Raw genomic sequence first — 27,170 nt, 5'->3', positions numbered from 1 at the left:
CCCAAACAATACTAGTAGCACGTATCATAAATTTTCCGTTTTAGGATGACAAAACCGAGACTTTCTATATGTGTCACACACAAAAATACATGCCTGCCTACACTTCAGGGCTTCTATAGGTTGATAGTTTGAGAGCCAACACACTTATAAGGTGGTAGTGTGCTTCTCAGGGTACACGCTATAGATCAACATTGTGTTGGATGGTAGATTGCCTTTGGAGGATGGCTAGAGTATTCATTTTCCCTAGGTGGAATGGTGTCATTTGACTTTACAAAATGTTCAATAGTTTTTGCTCTGTGTTATATTTATGTATATGTCACCCTTAAATTTTCAAATTATACATGAGGTATGCATGAGTTATTGTGAATAATTGTCCTGTTGTTTTCAGATTTTTTCCCAAATCGAAGATTGGTCTTTGTCGAAACCAGAGTTCCCATGGGAAGAAAATGTGCTACATCCCAGCTTATTGTGTCTTAAAGTATCAAATGACATCCTCCGGTCGTCAGTTAGTACCATTTCGCCCAAAAAATATAATGGAAGAAATTGAGCAAGTTGAGAATGGCCAGCATAGCATAGAAAAGCTCAAGATGGCCAGCATTGAGATTCTGGGATGCGATCCACTCCCCAGTTGGTAGCCACGAGCCAATAAGGTTGGAAAGGGAGACTAGCACAGAGCTGAGGAAGTAGCCGAGAGCGGAGGAGCACCATGACATTGTGGTGCAGAGGCTCCTCATATGCACAGGTGCTTCCTGATAGAAGAATTCGAGCATTCCTGCTAAGGTGAACATATCTGAAATGCCCAATAACAAAAATTGACATCCTAGCCACAATACCGACATTGGCACTAGGCCCTGAGATGCATCAACTATGCCTGCAGCCTTAGCAGCTGCCTTGCGCTTGACCTCCACAATTGCTGCCACCGCCATAGAGAAAGAGGCTAGTCCTAGGCCAACACCTATCCTTTGCAAAGGGGATAGCCGAGATCCAAGGATTCGATGAAAAAAAGGGACAGCAATGAGCATGAATATTATAGGTATAGCGTAGAGGGATGCTACAGGAAATTTGAAATTGTGGGTGATTCTTGTGTCCATTGTTTTGCCTTGTTCCACTGATAGAGTTTGGAGCTGGGCGAGGCAGCAGTTTAAGGCAATGGTGCACAAGAAAATTGGTATGAGTCTCAGGAATTTCTTTGTCTCCTCCACTTGCTGCATGTTGCAACCCCTCAGAGCTGCCTTGTCTAAAACCCTGCATAATAAGTTCCAAATCAGTTATTCAAATTAACCTATTTCATCATGCCATATGCAAAGAAAATAGCCTACATGCTTCTCGTGCTTTAACATGCCACACTTATGTATGTTTTTCCAAGGAAAGTGAATAACAGTCGTGCTGTAACAGAGAGGCCCATTCTGTGTTGCCTTATTATTTAGGGTATCAGATATCAATATTTGATCGATGGAAATATATATTTGGGCTAAGAAAAGAAATCAACATCCAATCAATATAACATAATGGAGAAGTGGATATTGCCTGAAGTGATTCCGAGACTTCGGATCCAAATCATTCCTGCATTCTTCAAGCGCGAACGAGCAGTTCCGATTCTGATATGCCAACACCAACACCTGACATCCAATCAGCAAACACTTTCTTGTTATTAAATAAACACTTAATCCTCCTCTACTCATAGACAATAAAGAAAACCATCCTTATATCCACTGTCTACACTAGTTGGGGTAGTGGGTCACCCTATAAAACATGATAGGGTTTTTTCTGATGAAAAAAGGAAAACTAAATGCATGTTTAACTAAGAATAAAAAAAGCGAAAACCAAGCACACGTCTAGAAACAAAGAAGAAAAAAGCAAGGAATTAACCCAAAAGACCTAGTGAGTAACTCAATTTGTAAGTACATGCCTAAATAATGTGCATATTTAGCAGCAGAAAAAATAATTCCCTCTAACCATCCTTGACTGAGACATAAATCTAGGAAAGAGAAGAAGACTCGCAGTAAAGGGGAATGAGAGTCCCACTTGAAATATTCTGGTGAAGGGGCTTCCTCCTGGTCGCTTGTGCCTATAAAAGGGCAAACCCGAAGAGAAGAGGAGCAGGGCAAGGCAGAGGGCGGCTGTGGCAATAGCAAAACCCCACTCCCAACCACGGTTTTCTTGCACCCACACCACAACAGTCACAGCAACCAAGCCCCCGGCACACAATGAGAAGAAGAAGGAGTTGAAATACGTGGACACTTGAAGCTCATTGTGCTCGAACTGATCGGCACCATGTGCTGGGAGTGCTGCCTTCACTCCGCCGGCCCCCACTGCCATCGTATACAGTCCCACATACAGCATTGCTGTGTGCCCAACCGATGGCTTCCTTCCATTATTCCCTGGATGCAGCGAATTCACGTCGTTTTGCACCATCAACAGAACCAACCCCTGCTCTCACAAGCACGTCTCACCAAACTATTATTTCTTGAAGTCGAAATATTGTGTTCATTGTATTTGGTAAATTCAATCTGTACCAAATATTGGGCAAGAAATTCTGGTGCATGGGAATAAGGAAGGATGCATGAAAAGGAATGTAATGCATATGGTAAAGAGGAAGGGTGTCCTTGTATTAACAAAGATAAAAGGTGCTGACTGACCTTAATTATAGTTAATCTGCACCATCCGTCTTTGCAAACAGTTGAAACCCCATACCACGTACCATAGATATGATTGTTATACTTTTCCTACTTGTAAAGTTTCTATTCTATGAATGGGTACACAAGTAGTTGTAAGTGAAGGCATTAGTACCACTAATTCAGTTGTACCAAAAAGCATGACACTCCAAAACCTGGTGAGGAAGGAGTCTGAGACAAAACCACCAAACAGAGAAAGAAGATACGTAATGGCCATGTAGTTGGTCACCATGTTAGCAGCGGCGGGACCAGAATAATGCATCGATGATTGCAAAAACGTCACCAGATTTGTGGCATTTGAAGAAAACACCATATTCTCCAAGGCTTCTGTCACTGCTTACACAAACAAAAATAGAAGGGAAGGGTCATTCTTTAACTTGTGTGTACATAGAATTGTGCTTGGCTGTGGATGAATGGTTATGGTGATTACAATTCCAACACTAAGAGTTCCTAGAGAATAGAGAGAGAAATTGTGAAATTGCTTCCCGAAGGCATTTTCAGTTCTAACGAATGAATGTGTATAGTGTGGTCCTGTAGGAACATATCATAATGTTGTTATGCTTCTCAAGCAGCTAGTTAGGGAGGTTGTTTATGTCAAAGTTGGAAATAATCTTTGATTCAAGTTCAAGAGAAAGAAAAACGACCTTCCGTTCTTAATGTTGGACATCAGACCTGGTTTTCAATGGTTTGAAATTATTTGAAAAGTATGCAAGAATGAAGAGATTGAAAATTTTAGCACTTAAGCGAGAGAAACTCAAGATATCTATGGTAAAGTTCTAATGTTTTATGTTATGGCTTGTATATGGCCCTTAACCTTAAATAATAGCAGCAGTGCCCCTCTTCAAACCATGCCTAAGATGCAATTTTGGTGTCAAAGAGCCTTGCCATAGCCTGAAAATCTATTTTTTCAATGTAGATCAAATAAATCCATAAAAAGCTTGAAAATCATGAAAATGGACACTTCAAATAGTGCTTTACAATATACATCTTGAGATCGAGATGATCAAACGGAGGGTTTTTTAGAGTTGGAACAATCTTTTCAAGTGGGTCTTTGAGGTGTATCACTTATATGGTATAAGGTTGATGCCCTATAGAAATGTTTTCCATATATGTCTGTACCTTTAGTTTTCATGTAATATAATGGAAAATGGTCATTTTAGTGTTGAAAAAAGTGTGTTTGCTAAGGGAAATTAAGCCTTATTCAGTTGAAAATCTCAAAATTATGTCAAAAATCTAGAAGAATGAAGAGAGAAATCTAGAAGACTAAAGAGAGACAACTAAAAGATTTTCAAAATCAAGTTAATGAAATGAAATGAAACTCTAATGTAATTCTTGCGTCCTTACATAGGCCCAAGAAAAAGGACCTGTAAATGATGAAGAGAAGCGATGGCTGTCGAATTAGTCTATAAAACATATCCAACAGTGAAATTTTGGCATTATAAGGTTCAAAAGAAAATGTTGTAGTAGCAATATAGATTTTTCATATTCTAGCTAATGAATGTGTATAGACTGGTCCTGCAAGACCATAGCAAACTAGCATACTTTGTTCTACTGCTCAAGTTGTTTATGTCAAAGATGGAAATAATCTTTGATTCAAGTTCAAGAGAAAGAAAATGACTTTCCCTTCTTAATGTTGAACATCAAATACAATCTGTAAGTGTTAGGACTCGAGAGAGAGGGTCAAGGTTTCTATTGTGCAGTTCTAATGTTTTCCCACATTCATTAGAGCCCTAGATAAGTCTTCTAAAAAATGAATAGAGGGCTCTAGAATTAGTCTACAAGCATCACCAAGGGTATATATATGGGGTATGGTTTGTATAAGGCCTCACACTTAAAGAATAGAAGTAATGTGCACCTTCAAACCATGCTCACGGATGCAATTTTAGTGCTGCAAAGCCTTGCTAAAATCTATTTTTTTCATAATTATAAAATTTAAAGATTCAGACTTGGTGCAGATCAAATAAATCTACAAAAAGCTTGAAAATCATGAAAACGAACACTCCCAATAATGCATTACAAGATGCACTATTGTAATGCAAGATGTATCTTGCGCTATTAGATATATCTATACATCTTGAGGTCTAGATGATCAAATAGAGGATTTTCTAGAGTTGGGACAACCTTTTCAAGTGGGTTTTTGAGTTGTGTGCTACTTCTACAGTATAAGGTTGACACCTTATATAAATTCCTTTATATACGTGCATACCTTTATGTTTTCAAGTAATATTGTCGGAAATCGGCATTCTAGTGTTCAAAAGAGTGTGTTGCTAAGGGAAATTAAACCTTAATCAGTTGAAAATCTCAAAATTATCTTAAAAGTCTCAAAATTATCTTAATTTATCAACGTGTTAATGAAGTTAACTTGAGATGATTATAGTAGCCAATACATTAGTGAACATGGGATTCTCAATACAGTGCATATCTAGGAGTGGATGATGCAGGACAGGATGATTCATACTTATACATTTTTCTATCAAATTTTAAGATGTATCCTAGGGACTATTAGTTTAGACTTATTTTAATTTTCTAGGATTTTAGGGGCAAGTTAGTTAGACTGGTTGTCTTTTGTAATTATTTATTTTGTTGGGAGTAAAATTGTCATTACAAAATAATTATCAAACTCTCAAGTGAATGGTGATCATCAATATGTTTTTCTATCCGCTGATATAACCTCACATATAATGAGAGTCTTTTGCCTTTGTCATTACATAATGGTGACCATCAATATGTTTTAGATGCGTTTTATAGTCATGCTTTGAAACATATTATAACAAATTTCCAACAAAGACCATGAGAAGATTTTGGTTTTTCTATCACCATTATCATTTTAATTTTTTTTAATTAATTGGGGTTGACCAAATGAATCATGGTTCTTCATTCTACTATATTAAAGGTCATATCAGCACCATTTCTTTTCGGATTACTTCCAACCACATCCTTTTGGACCTACCCCTTGCCCTTTTCAATCCTTCTACTTGAACTAACTCACATCTTCTAATAGATGTATTTGGTTGGCACCACACATGGTTAACCCACCTAAATCTACTATCTCTTATTTTATTGCCTATTGGTGTCAAGCCTAAATTCTCTCGAATAGATTAAATTCGAATTATATCACTTCTTATCTTGCCACTTATCCATCTCAACATCCTCATCGCTGCTACACTAATTTTATGAGTATATTGTTTTTTGTCCGTCAACATTCCACCCCATAGAGCAAAGGTCTCATCGTTGTCCTATAGAACTTGACATTTAGCTTCATTGGTATGCGGTGATTACATAAAATTCTAGTTGCATATCTACACTTTGCCCATCAGCTCTATTTCTGGGTGCGACATTTTCCTCGATCTCTCCATTTTCTTGGATTATCGACCCAAGATATTGAAAATGCGGTTTTTTGGAATTTCTAACCGTTAATCTTAACTGCTTCCTTGTCTATACTCCTATAATTAAATTTGTACTCCATATACTCTATTTTAGTCCGACTAATTTTAAAACTTTTGGATTCAAAATCATCCCTCCAAAGTTCTAACTTTGTGTTAATATCGTTTCCGGTTTCATCAATCAAAACTATGTCATCTACGAACAACATGCACCATGGTTTCTCATCCTGTAGGTGCTTAGTTAAGTCATCCATAACTAAGACAAAGAGGTACGAGTTCAATGCTGACCCTTGATGTAGACGTATTATTACTGAAAACTCACTCATCTCTCCACTAGTTATTCGTATATTAGTTAGCACTTCTTCGTAAATTAGTTAGCACTTCTTCGTACATATCTCCCACCAAGTCAATGTAGTGTCTAGAGAAGCCTTTCTTTTTCAACACCCGTCAAATCAAATATCGAGGTACTCTATCATAAGCTTTCTCTAGGGCAATAAAGACCATATGGTAGTCTTTCCCTTTCGCCCTAAACTTCTCAATCAGTTGCCTAAGAAGGAAAATAGCCTCAGTTGTTGACCTTCTTGGCATAAAACCAAAATGATTTTCAAATACACTCGTTTCATGTCTTAGTCGCTCAGTCACTCTATCCCAGAGCTTTATAGTATGGCTCATAAGCTTAATCTCTCGATAGTTCACATAATTCTGTATGTTTCCTTTGTTCTTGTAAATAGGTACCATAATACTTTTTCTCCATTAGTCTTTATGTAATGATAGAAATACCAATTTGATCGGCCATGTTAATGTGACCAAAACAAAATATTTCTATTGAATATTCAAAATGATTTTATTTTTTTTTAAATTCCTTAATATTTTGATTTATGAAAATTTTGATTATAGCAATTGAGGTTTGGGCATCTTAGCTTAAATGGATTGTATTTACTATCAAACACTAGGGTTGGCAATGGACCCGTCCAGACCCGGGATCCGACGGATAGACCTGACCTCAGGCCTAGGTATGAGTCCAAATTTTGGACCCGAAAAGTCGGGTTTGGGTCTAAAACCTTAGCCCAAATACTATTTGGGGCTGGGTCCAGCCGTACCCAACCTGAATAATATGGGTATATGTTTTATGGGTTTCATAAATGTTGCCGATACATTTGCTTCCTAAAAATTTCCAGTTATTACATAAAAACAGTAAGGAATGTGGGTATATGTGGGTATCCATAAATGTTATGCAATAGTGTAAATGATGCAAATAATATAGGTATATGATGGTAAGAAAAAAAAAAAAGGGGGGAAGATGAAGCTCAGAGTCATAGGGTGGCAATAGACCCAGACCAGGGACCCGACTGGTCCAAATATGGGGCCAATTTTTGGACTCGAAAGGTTAGGTCCGGTTTTTAAACCTGGACTTGAATGCTATTTGGATTTGAGTCTAATCAGACCCCACTCGTTGCCACCCCTATCAAATACAAAGACGATGAATGCTTGCCAAAAATAAAGCATCAAAACCAAGAGTCCAACGAACGTGTTCATGGAAAGAGACACCCAAAAGTGGAATCCATTCGGAGAATCATGTAGAGCCACAAACCATTGCATTTGTTCCACTAAGAAATTGCATGACCGTTTCGGTTTTATCAAAGGACATGCTTAGCATGCAGCCAAGTCCGCAAATGTACAAATGTGGGCTTGGCAATAAATATAGTTTTAAATATAATTTTATTCTAATTTTTAAAGAATATATAATTTTTAACATAAAGATCAGAACTTTGAAAAAATAAATAATAATTATATTAAGAAAACATTTGGACTGTTAATTACAATTATGTTTAGATGGACCATCTAGTTGCATCTATCTTTAAAATGGATGCTTTATACCTCTGAATTGTATATTGTACGCCCAGATCGCATGAAACAATTGTTCCTTATCAAATAGTACAAGTAAGTATTTTTTTACTTGTCTTGCTGATTTTAACCAATAAACTTGGGTATATTTCATAAAATAAGAGGGTCTAAGTGTCTTTAAAAAACTCTAAAGCATTGTTGGAAAAAAAGTGGCTTTCCACTTAAAATAATGTTAAAAAAATAGTGGCTTTCCATGCTAGACGTGTGCAAATACACCTCCAAAGACTTTTTAAAATTAGTGATTAAAATGGAATATGTAATCAATTAAATACGACATGCACTCAATAAAATGGAGTTGCATAAAGAATTGTCAAATTGTAAATATAATAAGAATCATCCTTGAGTATAAGAAGATGCTAGAGCTCTAGGACCGACGCTGATACAAGTGTTGTTTATATTCTAAATAGGTTTCCAACTAAAACTATAAAATTGATGGCATGTCCAGGAGCTTGGACTGATAATAGACTGAGAGTTACCTTTCTTCAATCTTTGCTACATTGCAAAAGGGGCAATTTGGAAAATTTTCAATTTTTTTTATGCGTAATACCCGATTGACATAGAACTTTAAAATAATACACCAATTTGTTCCTTTAGTGATATTTTAAGGGGTATCATTTTGTTTTTTAATATTTTTTAAAAAAAAATTGGTTATAAATTTGGTAGAAACTTAAAATTCATAAAAGCAACAAGCATATTGACTGTCAATATCATTTCATTCGTGAGCTTATGTAGGAGAAAGAAATGGATTTTAAGCTTTATAAGAGTCATGATCAAGTACCAATATTTTCATAAAGCCGCTTAACTTTGAGAGTTTCAATAAATTGAACAGTACGGTGCTAATGATGCCCCTTGAAAAATTAAGGTTCAAGGAGGAGTGTTGAAAATAACACCTATTCTTTTATGGTTTGAAATTCTATGAAAGTACTAGAATAATGAAATCTAGATACCAAAAGTGATGTTAGTAAATGATAGTTCAATGTTACTCCCTCATCTTTACTTAGAGCCCAAGAAAAGTCTTCCTGGTGAAGGGAGAGCACTAGAATTTGTTTCTCTCTTTCTCCACATACACACACATATATATATATATATATATATATACCCTAAAGGATCATCATTAAATTTGGTACAGATCTCTAAAAAAGTTATCACATGGGTGTGGGACTTGACTTTTTTAGAGATCTGTACCAAATTTAATAGTGATCATTCGGGATCATTCGAGATCCTGTGAGAGGGTCTCATAGGATCATTACTCATATATATATATATATATACATACACTAATATATGTGAGTATTTAGTTAATGCTCTCAATATATTTGGACATTTAATGCCCTTACTCCATAATACAATAACTTTTTGTCTAAGGGAATTTGAGGTGATTATTCAATGGAAAAATACAAATTCATGATAGAAAGAATAGCATTTAATTACAGTGGAGAATGGTATCATCCACATGAGATGTGACATCCGACATCTCTCACATAAAGCATTAAATGCCACCAAATTATTATAGAAATATCTATCATTTTCCTTTTAATGATGAAAAATACTATTGCTCAAAAAAATTTCTACTACAAAACAAGGGTAATTAGTGTCAAAAAATATTGAGCATATTTAGTAAAGTAAATACTCACATGAATGTGTACCCTAACATAATCATATATATATATATATATATATATATATATATATATATATATATATATATATATATATATATATATATATATATATATATATATAGGAATGGATGTTGTCTACCCACGGGCTGACTGCTATACTGTCAGTCAATAGCCTAGATTGAATCTGAGCCGATTTGACGATCACGAACTTATTCGTATTTAAATTTTTATTTATTTTTCTATAAATCTAAATCATTTAAAAATTTAGTCATACATTCTACTCATCAAGGTGCACCTAGTAAATATATATATATGTATATATAAAAATATCAAAATATAAATTGATCAAATTACCCCCGAAAAATTTCGAGGGTATTTTGTTCAATATATAATTTTTTAATTATTTTTTAAATATTTTTATTAGATTCTACTATTTTTTAAGAATAGACGTTCAAAATTTCAAGTGATTTGGATTTGTGTAAAAAGATAAAAATTCAAATACGAAATAAGATCTTGACCATTGGATTGAGCCCAAGTTCATTTAAGCCACTGGCGGACACTGTAGTTGTTAGCCCATGGGCTGACATGATCTTTTCCCTAAACCCTAAACCTTAAACCCTAAACCCTAAACTCTATATATATATATATATATATACTATGAAACCCTCCCACACCTATGTCAATAGGACCCCAAATGAACACCATTAAATTTTGACACAGATTTTTAGAAAAGTTATCAATAAAGCCATTCACCCAAGTCCCATACCCATGTGATAACTTTTCTAGAGATCTGTGTCAAAATTTAATAGTGATCATTTAGAATCCTACTCACATGGTTATAAGAGGGTCTCATAGTGTCATTACTCATATATATATATATATATATATATATATATATATATATATATATATATATATATATATATATATATATATATAGGAAAAAAATTATATAAGGATGCAACCTTATAATGTAGAACTACGAATGCACCTCAAAAATCTATCGAAAAATGTAGTTTTAATGTTGAAAAACCCTTTGATTGATCATCTTGGCATCGAGATGTATGAGCATGAAAAATAAAATTATTTTAAGTCTCAGAAATAGTGCATTTTACAACATATTATCCACACGGTCTATTTTCAAGATTTTCATATGTTTATAGATCTACTTGATTTTAATTATTTTTTAAATTTAAAATTTTATAATTAGATATAAAAATAGATTTTGAGATCATCCTAAGAATATTTTACATCAAAATTATATACCAAAATAAAATTTGAAGATGCACCTTACCTCTACAACGGATGCATCTGTATGCCAACTGCACCCATATATATATATATATATATATATATATATATATATATATATATATATATATATATATATATATATATATATATATATATATATATATATATATATATGTGTGTGTGTGTGTGTGTGTGTGTATGTGTGTGTGTGTGTGTGTATGTGTATGTGCGCTATCAGCCTACGGACTGATTTCTACAGTGTCAGTCAATGCCCGAGATTGAATCTGGGCCGATCTGACAGTCACGACCTTATTTCGTGTTTTTATTTTTATTTTTTTTCTACAAATCCAAATCACCTAAAAAATTAAATATTTTTTCTACTCATCAAGGTGCACCTAATAAAAATATATAAAAAAATAATTCACAAAATATAAATTGATCAAAATACCCATGAAATGTTTTAGGGGTATTTTGGTCAATTTATATTTTTGAATTAGTTTTTAAATATTTTTTAAGAATAGACACTCAAAATTTTAAGTGATTTGGATTTGTATAAAACAAATGAAAATTCAAATACGAAATGAGGTCGTGACTATTAGATTGGGCTAAGATTCAATCTGGGCCATTGGTTGATCCTGTAGCTATCAGTCTGTGGGCTGACAGGATCTTTTCCCTATATATATATATATATATATATATATATATATATATATATATATATATATATATATATATATATATATATATATATATATATATATATTGAATTTGAAATGGAATTTCTCTTTTGAACCAGTAGGGTCTGTCTTCGTGACGAATGATGGGTGCTCTCTCTCCACGGTGACCACTAAAGGTTATCTCTCTGCGGATTTCTTAGAGAAAGAAAGGTGGGAAAAGAGAAAATGGAGGAGTTAGAAATGGAAATGGCAAGAGAGAGGCAACAGTGAGGAGAGAAGAGCGGGAGATAGAGGCGAGCAAATGAGATTTGGGGCTTTAATCTCACCCGTTGGATTCAACAGAATTCAATGGCCAAAAATTGGCCAACACACCGTCTCATTATATTAAGATACAACGATTGCATCATATCATTTATATATATATATATATATATATATATATATATATATATATATATATATATATATATATATAATCATCCTCTTCTTCTTTTTTAAAGAAAAAAAAATCATCCTATGAAGAACAACAACGGTTTAAGAAAATATAGGCTACTCCAAGGTATGGGACGAAATGTACTAATAGTCTATGTAATAAACAATCCATCAAAATCATACTTTAGAGACTAAAATAATAGACAAGACCACCAATTAGACCACAAAATAGTTCGCGTTAGTAAAAAAAGGTAATCTCGAAGAAAAGTAAATTATTAATGCTATTTTGAATTTTTTATATATATTTTATGGTTTTCTTATGTTTTTAGTGATTGAGCTTCTTTGATGTTGAAAAAAATGATATTATGGTGAATTTCATACTAAAGAGACTAACATAATAGATAGGACCGCCAATTAGACCACAAACTAGTTCGCTATAATATACTAAAATAATATATTATTTTTATAGCAAATTTTATTTGGTTAAATATGAATTTCAATTAGATAGAATTACTCTTACATATCTAGCCGAAAAAATGAGATTGGTTTAAATTTATTATGGTGAAATTATTTATGAATAAATAAATCTGAGAGAACTTAGGGGGTACCTTCAATAGACGATAAGATGAGGGAAAGTAAACACAGATAGTCTAGTCATATACAGCATTGACATATAATAATACTAGTTAGGAGGTACTATTTAGTTCAAATAGAAGGCTCTAAAAGGACAACGAATAGTCTAAAAGGACATGGATAGAAGTAGTAATAAGATATATAGTCACTTGTGGTCTAACTGAAGGTATGGCTCTCGAAGAGGCAAATGACATAATAAAATTTGTATAGCCGATCCCAAATAGTTTGGATAAGGCTCGAATGACAATGTTGATCCTTTTTTATGAAATTATGTAGTGAATGTATTGACTATAGATGACATTTTTTCTTTTGAATTTTAAATTTTCAATGTATCTCATGTTAGGTAAGTTACCCATAACTATCAAATGGGAATGAAAGGAGATAACCACCTTATGATATCTTGAGCATTGTGACTTAACTCACCTGCATTAAATCTATATCTGAGTGTGGTTTGTATAGAGCCGAGGCTCTAAATAACCATTAGCGTTGAGAAATGTGGTTTCAATACTGAAAATCTTTGTGATAGCCTTAAACTATATATTTTTCATCTTTAATTATAAAATTTAGAGCTTAAAAAATAGTGTAGATCTATGGAACCTTGAAATTCTTGAAAATTGACGGTCCAAAAATGCATTACAATATGCACTATTTCCAAAACATGAAATCCATTTTTTTCTCATGTCCAATCATCTTGATGCCGAAATGATCGATTTGAGGATATTTGAGCATCAAAACAACCTCTTCTAATGAAATTTTTGAGGTGGGCTTTAATTTGATTGTTTAGAGGCTCCATACAAACTTTTTCCTTTAGTTATAACTCACTACATGAAATGTTGTCATGTACAAAAATACTATCTAATTAACTTTTTACTTGATTTTAACATTTATTTTTCAAAAAGTGATTATGGGTAGCTAGTCTCTTTTTTCTAATTTGATCACCTATAAGATCACTATGATTTGTAGCACGACAAAAACTACAACGCCCAAAAATCCATTGCAACTTCAATTTATCGTGACAACATAGGACTTCACTAGGATGTATGTTGTTATGAGAGAATCCTAATAAAATTAAGAGAAAAGGACATATAACCTATCTATGAAATAATAATCCTGCATAGCATCTCCCTGTGAACCTCTTTCTCTCTCTTGCAGCTTCCCTTAACCTTCATATCTCTGTCTCATCTCATGAACCTCACAAGTAGGTTAAAGGGCACCGCTAATTCTATTTATACGGTGAGGCTATTAGAAAAAAAGAAAAAGGGTAAATATTGAATTTGGACAATGAAAATATCAAGGGGTCTTAAACATCCTTTCCTCTGAATTGGAGAGGGTCTATGGGTTTTTCATGGATCCAGGGGGATTATTTGGACTTACGATTTTAAATAGGGTACTTATTTGGATTATGTCTAGTTGTTAAGCCTAGGTCCATAATAACGACTTGTAACTAAGCTCGAGTCCATCATGTACATATCATTAGTACTAGCATTGGGTTAGGTAGACCTGTTGGCACTGAGAAAATAGGGCCTAAGGCACAAAATGTGGTCTGAGAGCCTAGGCTAGGACTAGGACTAGGCCGGCCTGCTCAACCCTTTCTTTTTCTTTTTATGATTGAGTGTATTAAGCATGGTTTAGCCTGAACAAAATCAAGACCAGGCTTAGACCAATGCGTCTTCTGCCTAGTCCAAACCAGGCTTAAGTTAGCCCTATATGGAGCACACTATCCCTTCACCATACAAAATATAGACAATGGATATGCAAATAATCTATATAAAAAGAATAACTCCAAATAATGCAACCTTTTAGTTCATTCCCTCATGCCCAAATGAAAGCCCATCAAGTTTTAAGGGCTTTCTTTTCTTTTCTTTTTTGGCCTTTTTTTAGGTAGATAAAAGTTTGGAGTCATAAAGAATCAAATTCTAGACCTCGAGATGACTCTAGCTATGGGCCATCAATATATTAAAAGAATTTCGACCATTTCCTAACACATTTTTTTAGGAGGTTTGCCTGGTCTTTTCTGTATATTTCTAATTTTATAGGATGCCTTTAAAAACTAGGTTTAGTAGGTTTTATAGAAGAACTAAGACCTTTTTGGGTTTGTAAAATGAAACAACTTTAACCTTAACAAGGCAAAATTGATAGTACCCCCAATGTATAGAAATGTGGCTAATTTAAACGTGTTCGAGCTTATCTATGCAAATGGAATAAATCCTGCTTTGGCCACATTGGTAATAATTTATAGAGGGCTAGGAAATGGGTTTCCAAGCTTCATGACCTTCTTCATTTTGACCTTTTAAATGTTGGTCTTAAAGAAGAAGAAAAACAATTTTACTTGCAACAGTATTTATGGCAGGAAGAAAGTTTTTGAAGGCAAAAATCTAGAGAGGTGTGGCTGAAAGGTGGGGTTTCAGCACCAATTTTTTCCATTGGTATATAGGCGTAGTAATGATTGTATTTTCTTCTCAAGGATTCTTTAGGTAAATTCATCACGAAGAAGTGGAACATCATACGATACCCTTCCTCAAAGAACTGTTGCCTCAAAACCAGACTCCCATATCATAGTGCTTGGGCTTATGATTATCTTCCTATGTTAGGAATTTCATACTCGCAGCATGCAGATTTATTATATGAGGTTTACAATGATGAAATTAAAGAATGCATTTGGATATAAGAATTGAAAGTGCTCCTCGGCCATATGGCTTTAGTGTTGAATATTATAAATTTAGTTGGGAAATTATTAAGGGTGGTCTTTTTTCAGCTGAGAAGGTAAACTTTTGAAAGAGATAATTATACTTTTATATGCTTAACACCAAATGTCAAATCCCCTAGTCATATGAAATATTTTAAACCAATTGGGTTGTGTAATGGTTTTACAAAATTATTACCAAAATTCTTGCCATTGGATTATAAAGAGTTTTGAATGGTCTTATCCATCCTAGCCAGGCCACTTTCCTTAAGGGCAGGTTCATCTCTGACAATATCCTTATCACTAATGAATTAATTTCCATGTGTCATCAATTCACAATGTCCCCAAATATGTGATTGCAACTTGACCTTAGTAGTACATAGATTGAGTCTCATGAAGTTTATTTTCTGTAAACTAGAAGCTGTGGTTTCCAAGATTTTTGTGTCCTGGGTGCAATAATGTATTTCTTCGCCTTATTTCTCAGTTCTCCAAAATAGGCCCCCATAGAGTTTTTTTAGAGGAATGAAAGGTCTATGCCAGGGTGACCTCTATTGCCATACCTCTTTTTGTTTGTCATGGATTTTTCTAAGGCAGCAACTTTATGTAGCCACCTCCATAGGCCTTCCCCCTAGAGCTTTTCCCTCAAGATGTGATTATGGAGTTTTCACATTTTCTCTATGTTGACGATGCCTTTATTTACTATAGACCCACCCCTCACATCCATTACATTGAAATCTATTTTGCAAACCTTTTGCCATGCTACATGTTAGATGTTGAATAAGGCTGTGAGCAACGCTGTTTTTCGGGGCAAATAGCAGGATCAAATTTGATGTCTTGCGCAGGCTAGGTTTTGGAGAAGGCACTCTTCTTCTAAAGTATCTTGGCCTTCCTCTTTTTTATGGTGGCCTTAAACACTCTCACTGCCATGGCCTGATTGGTAAGATTATTGGCAAAATTGACTCCTGGTAGGCTTTGTACCTCTGCTAGTTCTTGCCAAGTCTTAAAATTTGTTTTGACCGCCTCTTTGGTAAATTGGACTTGTCTCTCCTTCTCCCAAGTAAAACATGCAACATGATTGAGAGGTCACAGTAACACTTTATATGGGCAGGGCTAGTAGAGCAAAAAGGGTTTAACCTTGTTAATTGGATGCATGCATGCTTCCCCTTTAATGAAGGTGATTTGGAAATTCGTAATGTGGTTGATTTTAATCTAGCAAGGTTGATGATACTAGCATGGAGAGTTCTATCACATCCTTTATCTCACGTGGCTCGCTTCTTCAAACGCAAGTATTTTCGAAGTTCTTCTATATTACAGGACTCGCCTGCATTCTTGGAAAGATATTATGAGGGGCTTAAACAGACTGAAGCATAATGTAAGATGAATTATTGGAAATGGGGAACTACTTTGATCTCCAGATGTCTCCTTTGTCTTTAGGAAGAGGAGAGTACTAACCATTTATTAATTAAGTTTGCTTTCTCATAGGCCCTATCATGGTGTTGCAGCAAGCTAATAATGCGAGACCATTTAGTCCCCTCAAAATACTACCATTTCGAATCTGCAGGTATGAATCGCGTTAGGCTTCTCTGTTTGCCTCCACCATTTGGCTCTTATGGTAAGGATGGAATAGAAGGAAAATCATCCAGTTGGGAGTCTTTACTTAATCTTATTATCTCATATGTTGCCAAATGGCGATCCTTCCACTCTTCAAAGAATTTCGACTCTAGCTATGGGCCATCAATATATTAAAAGAATTTCGACCATTTCCTAACACATTTTTTTAGGAGGTTTGCCTGGTCTTTTCTGTATATTTCTAATTTTATAGGATGCCTTTAAAAACTAGGTTTAGTAGGTTTTATAGAAGAACTAAGACCTTTTTGGGTTTGTAAAATGAAACAACTTTAACCTTAACAAGGCAAAATTGATAGTACCCCCAATGTATAGAAATGTGGCTAATTTAAACGTGTTCGAGCTTATCTATGCAAATGGAATAAATCCTGCTTTGGCCACATTGGTAATAATTTATAGAGGGCTAGGAAATGGGTTTCCAAGCTTCATGACCTTCTTCATTTTGACCTTTTAAATGTTGGTCTTAAAGAAGAAGAAAAACAATTTTACTTGCAACAGTATTTATGGCAGGAAGAAAGTTTTTGAAGGCAAAAATCTAGAGAGGTGTGGCTGAAAGGTGGGGTTTCAGCACCAATTTTTTCCATTGGTATATAGGCGTAGTAATGATTGTATTTTCTTCTCAAGGATTCTTTAGGTAAATTCATCACGAAGAAGTGGAACATCATACGATACCCTTCCTCAAAGAACTGTTGCCTCAAAACCAGACTCCCATATCATAGTGCTTGGGCTTATGATTATCTTCCTATGTTAGGAATTTCATACTCGCAGCATGCAGATTTATTATATGAGGTTTACAATGATGAAATTAAAGAATGCATTTGGATATAAGAATTGAAAGTGCTCCTCGGCCATATGGCTTTAGTGTTGAATATTATAAATTTAGTTGGGAAATTATTAAGGGTGGTCTTTTTTCAGCTGAGAAGGTAAACTTTTGAAAGAGATAATTATACTTTTATATGCTTAACACCAAATGTCAAATCCCCTAGTCATATGAAATATTTTAAACCAATTGGGTTGTGTAATGGTTTTACAAAATTATTACCAAAATTCTTGCCATTGGATTATAAAGAGTTTTGAATGGTCTTATCCATCCTAGCCAGGCCACTTTCCTTAAGGGCAGGTTCATCTCTGACAATATCCTTATCACTAATGAATTAATTTCCATGTGTCATCAATTCACAATGTCCCCAAATATGTGATTGCAACTTGACCTTAGTAGTACATAGATTGAGTCTCATGAAGTTTATTTTCTGTAAACTAGAAGCTGTGGTTTCCAAGATTTTTGTGTCCTGGGTGCAATAATGTATTTCTTCGCCTTATTTCTCAGTTCTCCAAAATAGGCCCCCATAGAGTTTTTTTAGAGGAATGAAAGGTCTATGCCAGGGTGACCTCTATTGCCATACCTCTTTTTGTTTGTCATGGATTTTTCTAAGGCAGCAACTTTATGTAGCCACCTCCATAGGCCTTCCCCCTAGAGCTTTTCCCTCAAGATGTGATTATGGAGTTTTCACATTTTCTCTATGTTGACGATGCCTTTATTTACTATAGACCCACCCCTCACATCCATTACATTGAAATCTATTTTGCAAACCTTTTGCCATGCTACATGTTAGATGTTGAATAAGGCTGTGAGCAACGCTGTTTTTCGGGGCAAATAGCAGGATCAAATTTGATGTCTTGCGCAGGCTAGGTTTTGGAGAAGGCACTCTTCTTCTAAAGTATCTTGGCCTTCCTCTTTTTTATGGTGGCCTTAAACACTCTCACTGCCATGGCCTGATTGGTAAGATTATTGGCAAAATTGACTCCTGGTAGGCTTTGTACCTCTGCTAGTTCTTGCCAAGTCTTAAAATTTGTTTTGACCGCCTCTTTGGTAAATTGGACTTGTCTCTCCTTCTCCCAAGTAAAACATGCAACATGATTGAGAGGTCACAGTAACACTTTATATGGGCAGGGCTAGTAGAGCAAAAAGGGTTTAACCTTGTTAATTGGATGCATGCATGCTTCCCCTTTAATGAAGGTGATTTGGAAATTCGTAATGTGGTTGATTTTAATCTAGCAAGGTTGATGATACTAGCATGGAGAGTTCTATCACATCCTTTATCTCACGTGGCTCGCTTCTTCAAACGCAAGTATTTTCGAAGTTCTTCTATATTACAGGACTCGCCTGCATTCTTGGAAAGATATTATGAGGGGCTTAAACAGACTGAAGCATAATGTAAGATGAATTATTGGAAATGGGGAACTACTTTGATCTCCAGATGTCTCCTTTGTCTTTAGGAAGAGGAGAGTACTAACCATTTATTAATTAAGTTTGCTTTCTCATAGGCCCTATCATGGTGTTGCAGCAAGCTAATAATGCGAGACCATTTAGTCCCCTCAAAATACTACCATTTCGAATCTGCAGGTATGAATCGCGTTAGGCTTCTCTGTTTGCCTCCACCATTTGGCTCTTATGGTAAGGATGGAATAGAAGGAAAATCATCCAGTTGGGAGTCTTTACTTAATCTTATTATCTCATATGTTGCCAAATGGCGATCCTTCCACTCTTCAAAGAAAGCCATCGTTCAAAACCTAAAGATTCCATGGCATGCGCAAGGCCCATTGCCATGCTTAAATCTCATGGTCCCCTCCACAGGGTATGATAAAGCTAAAGATTTTTTTCTTTCAATTTTTGTATAATATTGTTTTGTTGTTTTGGTAGTTTAGCAGTTGGAATCAAACTATATATATATATATATATATATATATATATATATATATATATATATATATATATATATATATATATATATATATATATATATATATATATATATATATATATAGTTTTATTTGTGGTCATGCCTTTATATGATTTATAGTAAAAAGAAACCGTATTTCCTTCCTTTTTTTTTGTTACTTCAATGACTTTATATTTTCTATTGACTTTTTATGCTTTAAGTCTGATAAAAAAATAATTTTAATATTGTTATATATTTCAAATTTTTTATTTCGGTTTTGAATATTTAAAATAATGCTAGAATCGTTTGCAATTGATTTTTTTTTAAAAAAAATCAACAATAGAAAATCTAATTCGAAATTAAATAGTTGAAATATGCTATTTTTGCTAAAGAGAAAAGCAAATTTATGTTCCCAACTAAAATTTCTTTTATGAAAAATTACATATCGGTTATTGCTCATTTTTTTTATTTGTAATTATAAAGTTCAAATTATCTTAAAAAAAATTTATTTGGGTGTTTTTTGCTTTTTAAAAAAATTCATTACATTTCATTTACTTGTAGTAAGAAAAGTATAAATGTGCCAGACAAGCTTAAAGTTATTTTTATATAAAATTATTTCATGTGGGCTGGACCACATTTCTATCATATACCGTCCAGAGGTATAAAACATCCATTTTAAAGATGGATGCAAATAGGTGGTCCATCTAAAAACAAGTGTAACTAACGGTCCTAATTTTTTTCTTAATATAATTATTATTTCTAGTTTTTTTCTAAAAAAATATTTCATATTCATGATCTCCATGTTAAATATAACATATTCCCTAAAAATCAAGATCAAATTATATTTAAAATATATATTTATTGCCAAGTCCACATTTCTATAATATGAGGGCTAGCCGCATAGAAACCATATCCTATTTTATTATCTATGTTTAATTTTTTTTAATTTTGCAATTTCAAACATATATATGATTTATTTCAAAAATTTAAAAGAAATTTTTAAATATTTGAAGATAATTGTCATCATCATAGCCTTTTTCCAAAATTAATTGGGGTAGATTACACTAATTTTGATCTGTCATTTTGCTCTATTAAAGGTTACACCATCAATGAGGCCATAAATACCCATATTATTTCGGACTACTTCCAAACATATTGGGACTACTCTTTTCCCTTTTCGGTCCTTCTACTATAATTAACTCGCACCTCCTAACAAGTGTTGTACTTGGTCGGTACCACACATGACCAACCCACCTAAGTATACTCTCTTTCATCTTACCGCCTATTGGTGCCACACCTAAATTATCCTAAATTGATCCATTTTGAACTCTATCCGGAATGGATCCATTTCGAAATATGATTATTTGAAAATAATCATGTTTCAAAAAATGAAACTTCCTATATTTTTTTTTTAAATCCTTTCGGGTATTTATGCTAAGTACAAAATTGTGTACTTTAAAAATGGTTTTGACTATCGACCTTTTTTAATGACAGTTGCCAAAAAACTTCTTAAAACAATGTCCATTATACGTTCCTTTTGGCAATATTTTCGTCCTATTGTTTCTAAGTATAACAATTGAATATAAAATCGTTGTATTCTTTAAATCTATATTTATAATATTTTAAATTTTCATTTTTTATTCAATTTTCTATTCTTTAGGGAGATTTTAAAATATAAAGACTAAATTATTTATTTTGAATTATTTACTTTAGTTTTTGATGAATGATTGGTTTTTAACTTGAAGTTTAGAACCAGCAAAGAGGGATTCAGAGTGTCTAAAATAATATGTCTCCATCTAAAACGAGAGGGTATTAGTGTACTGCCATGGGAGAACTATAAATTTAGTCCCCTAACTAATGAGTAATTTTCATAAATTATTTTATTTTTTAAATAATCATTTAAATAATTTTATTTTTTAAATAATCATTTGGAACTGCAAAGTAGAGCCCAAAAATTAGAATAATAAAAAAGTATTTTGTCCAACTGCAAAGTAGAGCCCAAAACTTAGAATAATAAAAAAGTATTTTGTCCAAGGAAACAAGTATATAGTTTGCACAACAAGGGAGCACACATTAATGAAAGACCATGTTTCTATACGGCAAAAAATGTGGGCCCCTTAATAAATCTATTTTTTTAGATGGATTTTAAGACTAAATTTTTAAGAACATGTAATCTCTAGCATGGAAGTCATGAATATGAAAAAAAAATTAAAATTAAAATTAAAAACTAGAAATAATAATTAAAATAAAAAAACATTAGGACCTTTAGTTTTTATTGTTTTTAATTGGAATGCCTACTTGGTTAGAAATGCGGTCCAGCCCACATGAAATAATTTTCCATTAATGAAAAGGTTAAAGAAAATAAAAAAAGGGCCGCTGTGACCACTCATCAATGCAAACTTACCCCACTTTTTTTCCCTTTATATTATGCTCCTCAAGGAACCCACAGTGAACTTGGTACCTCGGGCAATTTAGTTTTTCTTTATTTTTGTATTTTTGAGATCCACTTTACAGATGCGGAAAATTATTTACAAAAGAATTAGAATTTGAATGCGAAAGGTCATTTTCAATGGAGTTATATATAAGTAGCGGGTTTGGGACTTCAAGTTCTCAACCAGTTTTTTAGTTATAATTTTGGTTTCGAACTTAAGGATTCAAATCCTAAACTTAAGCCAGAACTAGAAATAACTCTATGAATGCTATGCTTCTGCAGGAGCATAGTGTATATCTACTTCCTCGGTCATAAGACCTACATGGGGAGATTTTTTTCACTCTTGAATTTAGGAAACCACCAAAGAATCGCTAGATGATTATTTTTAAAAAAAAAAAAAAAATGAGTTTTTCAAGGCTTGAATCTCACTCTCTAAAAATTGGATGGTCTCTATTCAATCTTGAGACATTAATATTTTTATTTTTATTTATTGAAGTTAATCTATGAGTTGAAGAGGTTACATTCTAAATATTTAGATTTCCTAAAATTAATCCTAGTTGAGGTTTTATCTAAGAGAGTAATCAAACAATATACTCCTTGTGGAGCATAATATCTTTGGCTTTTTTTATGACACAAAAAGGGGTACTGGCCTCCATTCCGCTAATTTTTATCACAAAGTTTCGATTGTCTAAAAATAGTTTTTGACTGATTTTTAAATTTATTCAAACAATTAAATTCTTCGAGCTTTCTTTTTTATCGTAATTTTCTTGCTATTTTTATATTTTAAAATTTGTTACTCTTTCTTTTGTGCTTCATGTAAATGACATCAATTTTCCACATGACAAATTATTTTGGTTATTGAATATTTTGTTATTTTTCAATCTCTTATTGTATATGTACATGTAACATATGATAAATCCGCTAGTATCAATTATGTAGTTTAGGAGCACATTCCAAATTGGCCATAGAGAAGGGGTAAAACGGATTAGATTATTAAGGTAGCACCCCATACCTTAGTCATCACTTTGTGGTTTCTATTTTCACCACTAACACAAACCCACTAATACTTTAAAAAAACTAACTCTTAATCTACTTGAAAAAATGAGTAGGGGCCTGCCTTCCCCACTGAATTACCAAAAAAAAGAAAAAAAGAGTAGAGATTATCCCCTCCCCAAAAAAAATCCCATTTTTCTTTGCGCACTTTTACCATTTCATGATCCTTCGATAAAAAAACAAGAATTAAAAACCAAATAATGGGTTTAATAAAGGGTTTTGTAGGCTACACCACTTGGTGGTGTATACCCTTAAAGTCTTCAACATTTTTTGACATTCAGATACCTTTATTCTATAGTGTAGTAAATTTTTTGTCTATGGGTATTTTAAATAATTAGTCAATGGTAAAGTAGAAATTTTTAATACAAATAAAAACATTTATTAACAATAGTGGACAATGACATCACGAACATGGTGTGTGACATCACCCACAAGATGCATTAATTATTTTTTAATTACTAATAGAATGATACTATTTTCTTATAAAAATATTCATTCTACCCTTGTAAATGACCAAAAATGAAAAAATTGTATTACAATTCAATAGTATTTAAGTGTCAAAAAATATTGAGAACTTTAAGGGTATATACCACCAAGTGATGTAGCCGAACAAAACCCTTTAATAAAAAGAAAAGCAAATAAATGGTAGTAGTGTGTCATCCCTGCCGTCTAAGGTAAAATGAGGTGACAAAGATGAAATGTCCTTCCACTTGAACTTGTGATGGTAAACTTGAGCCTAAGACTCCTTGTCTCTACCATCCATTGAATATTAAATGTAGTTAGTTGACACCAAACAAGTACACTGCCTAGATGATGTGTACCTTATGGTAGAGTTCCAAGAATGGACCCAAGGCATACGAGGTCAGGGTGATGGGTGCTTCAATATGACATTTTGAGTTTCATTCTTATTAAGGGTAGAAGACTCATCACCCATTAATCTACCCAAAAAAATATAATAGAGTTCCCCTGTCTAGTGAGACCACCCATCAGAGCCATTGTTAACCATTGCTCTTGGAGGCGTATTTTCATAATACTTATATCTACAATTGTTGCAATAGGCGCATGATTTGGTTATACACCAATTTGGCCACTATTAATGGATAAAATAATTTCTTTCACTTCGAATCCCAAATAATTCGATCAAGAGTCAGTACACAAAGATTTACATAAAAAATAAAAATAAAAATTTAAAAAACTGAGAGTTGAGGGAAAAGGCATTTTGTTTGTAACTTGAATGATCAAGATAAAATGGCTTACCACATACAAAAGTTGCTGCAATAGTGCCATTCCGTTGTGACTCTTCCTCTACCCTCCTACCTCTCCAGTCTACGAATTCCTCCATGTTCACATCCATTTCACCAATAACTTCAAACCAAGCAAGAAAGAAAGGGTTGAGAAAAGATCAATTTAAGGAGGACAAAATGTGAAGGTATACAAAGATAAGACGAAAGTAAATGAGTAATGACAAGGTATCTTAAATATAGGGTGGCACTTTTAGTGCATGAAGAGCCAAATGGAGATATGCATTTGCATCCCTGCCTGCCCAAAGTAAGGCCCAAGTAAATTCCTTCATCTATATTTAGCACATTTACTAAAACAAAAATAGATGCATGTCACAGCGCATTATCATAAGAGGCCTTTTTTTTTCTTTTTTGCCTTTTTTTTACTTTTTTTTAAATTTTTTTATTTTTACTTTTTTTTTTTATTTTTTAAATTTGAGCTTACCGTCATCGTCGTCATCATCATCCGAACTTTATCCCTAATGGCCCTTCAAAAAACTAAAATCAATTGTTCACATTTCCTTCACATTAATATTTTTTATATTTGGGTAAGTACAAAAAAATTAATTTTTTACACATTAATAATTCCCATTTTAGGGATTGTATATTATTTGAAAATTAGCATCAAAATCTGCTTCAAAATTAGATTACTAAGGGGAGTTTGCATTTCTACTTATGAGTCTAGGGCTCATAGAAACCATGTCCTTTAAAATGAGTGGTGACCTTTGTTCACGTCCTAAACCTTTTTCTTGAACGCAACTAATTTTCACTGCTTAAGTAAAACATTACTTCTCCAAAGAAAAGGTACTAAAGATCAATCAAAGATAGGGACAATGGGACATTAAATCACACGTCACGTAAAAATTTATTGGAAAACAAGCCAAAAGATTTTATGCTCCCTCTGATAGGCCATTTACTTCCTTGTGTAACTAGTTTTAGTTATAGGAGCATAGTTATGAGGATTGGATCGGTAGGTCCTTTTGGATCATGTATCAATAGTATAGTTTATTTGGTCTACAACAAAAATCAAATGCATTTAAAAATTGTCAAAAACAATTTCTGACCAGTTTTGGTCTATCCAATTTGACGTCTGACTCTTATAGCACTACTTAAGAACTCAAATTTTACAAATATAACCTCCTCAACCTAGCAAACGTTCAAAAGAACTAAAAACTTCACATGCATTCACAAATATAATTTCATAAGGTTCTTTTTGGGCGACTAATTTCATAAGGTTGAAAGCATATCAACCATTTTTGTGACGATCGAAGGGGCTTGAATCTAATTTTTGTTTCCAAATATTCCTTTTTGAGAACCTAAAGTCTTATCATAAAATAAGATTAGCGGGTCGGGTTCGGACCCGGACCTAGACCCGAACAATATTTGGGCCCAGGTTTTGGACCTGGATCCGACCCCTCGGGTCCAAACATTGGACCCATAACCGTAACCATCGGGTTGGGTCCCGGGTTTGGTCGGGTCCATTGCCACCCTTACTATTATGAGCTTTGTTTTTTTTTTCTTTGCCATTTTTTTACCATCGTTATTGGTAACAAGGTCGCAATCACCCACCAGCAGATTACAAGGTTCTCAAGTCCTCTCATTTTTCTGGTTGGTAATAGCCAACCGTTATGGAAATCCTTTTTCTGATTACTAACATAATGGAAATGAGAGAAAAATATGTTTTGTCTCTTATTAATGGTTAAATTTTCCTTGTATATTTTAAATAGTGTTAATTTGATTTTATTTTTATTCTTCGAGAGGCACATTATTGGTTTTTCTTCTCCTGTTAACGACATTGTCCTCCCCTGATGCATATTTATCATGCTATTTTCTTTATGAGGGTTGACATATGAGAACCTGATTCATATTTGTTGTCATTTTTTGTTTTTTAATATGGTGGATATATTCCTGAGCTATCATTGTTATAAACCTCTTGTTTGGGTGAATTAATTTTCATTATTTTTGTAGTTCATACTTGTAGGAACTGTTCCTTTTTTTTTGGAATCATATATACACATTTAAATCCATAAATTCAGGCTGAGTTGAGCAAGTGGTAGTGCACAAAAGAGGTTTTTCATTGAAAACAGATCACAAATCTAGCAACAAGAACAGTACGAGAGATTACAAAGTGACATCCCAATGACAAACTACTCAACCCTCTACAAATGAGGACTCCTACTTGCTACCACTCCACATTTCTAAAGCATATGCCTCCATAGCTCCCCTCACCCACAACAGGATATGTCCTTTCAATACCTCTATAGTATCAGAAATATCAAATACTTCCTCAAACAGGGGTAAGTGCTTCCTTCCTAGTCCATTTGATAGCAATGAGGCAATCACCCACCCTCAATAATGAAAAGATCTCCAACTCTAATGAGCACAGCTTCACCCTAACCATTGCTTGAGCCCTCTAAGCCAATTATAGGGTTCTTGCTGCTCAACCATCACATTTTCCATTTCTTCACCCTCAACTTGTAAACTGAATTGAAATGTGAAGTTTCATTAATCACATTGAACTCCTTCAAAACAAAGTGGATTTTTACTATCTATATACAGAACACTTAGCAGGCAAGAGATGGGGCCCTGTTTATGACGAATGTGCTCCACTTGAAAGGAATTTGTGTTATCAGCATTCTCATTTTTCTTGTTCTCATATAACATATACTAGATTGGGGGCTAACTTGATACATGTGCCTCCTCCCCAGAAACCATCTTGGTTTCATACCTCTCTTCCGGATCCCATTGACGTTTATGGAAAGCACCAGTTGGACAATACACAACTCATGGTAGTTC

The 27,170-nt window shown here is 33.7% G+C and overlaps 1 protein-coding gene across 1 annotated transcript; it reads right to left on the bottom strand.

Moving 5' to 3' along the window:
* Nucleotides 1-360: 360 nt before the first annotated feature.
* LOC18440082 (protein NRT1/ PTR FAMILY 4.1) lies at nt 361-24,540 on the bottom strand. Its single transcript, XM_020670891.2, has 5 exons — nt 24,352-24,540; nt 2,791-3,008; nt 2,026-2,430; nt 1,528-1,619; nt 361-1,245 (listed from the first exon to the last, which is right to left on the bottom strand). The coding sequence occupies exons 1-5, from the start codon at nt 24,446-24,448 to the stop codon at nt 507-509; spliced, it is 1,551 nt and encodes a 516-aa protein (XP_020526550.1). The 5' UTR covers nt 24,449-24,540; the 3' UTR covers nt 361-506.
* Between the last annotated feature and the right edge of the window lie 2,630 nt (nt 24,541-27,170).

This window comes from Amborella trichopoda, chromosome 6 (assembly GCF_054954075.1).
Source record: "Amborella trichopoda isolate Santa Cruz 75 chromosome 6, AtrichopodaSantaCruz75HAP2 v2.0, whole genome shotgun sequence".
Classification (NCBI taxonomy): domain Eukaryota; kingdom Viridiplantae; phylum Streptophyta; class Magnoliopsida; order Amborellales; family Amborellaceae; genus Amborella; species Amborella trichopoda.
The sequence above is the reverse complement of the archived record's forward strand: the minus strand, read 5'-3'. Positions and strand labels throughout refer to the sequence as shown.

Coding starts and splice junctions, on each gene's coding strand:
- LOC18440082 (XM_020670891.2), bottom strand. CDS start 24,448: ATGGATGTGAACATGGAGGAATTCGTAGACTGGAGAGGTAGGAGGGTA. Junction 3,009..24,351: donor TGCAGCAACTTTTGTATGTG/GTAAGCCATTTT, acceptor TTGTGTAAGCAG/TGACAGAAGCCTTGGAGAAT. Junction 1,620..2,025: donor CCTTCACCAGAATATTTCAA/GTGGGACTCTCA, acceptor ATTGGATGTCAG/GTGTTGGTGTTGGCATATCA.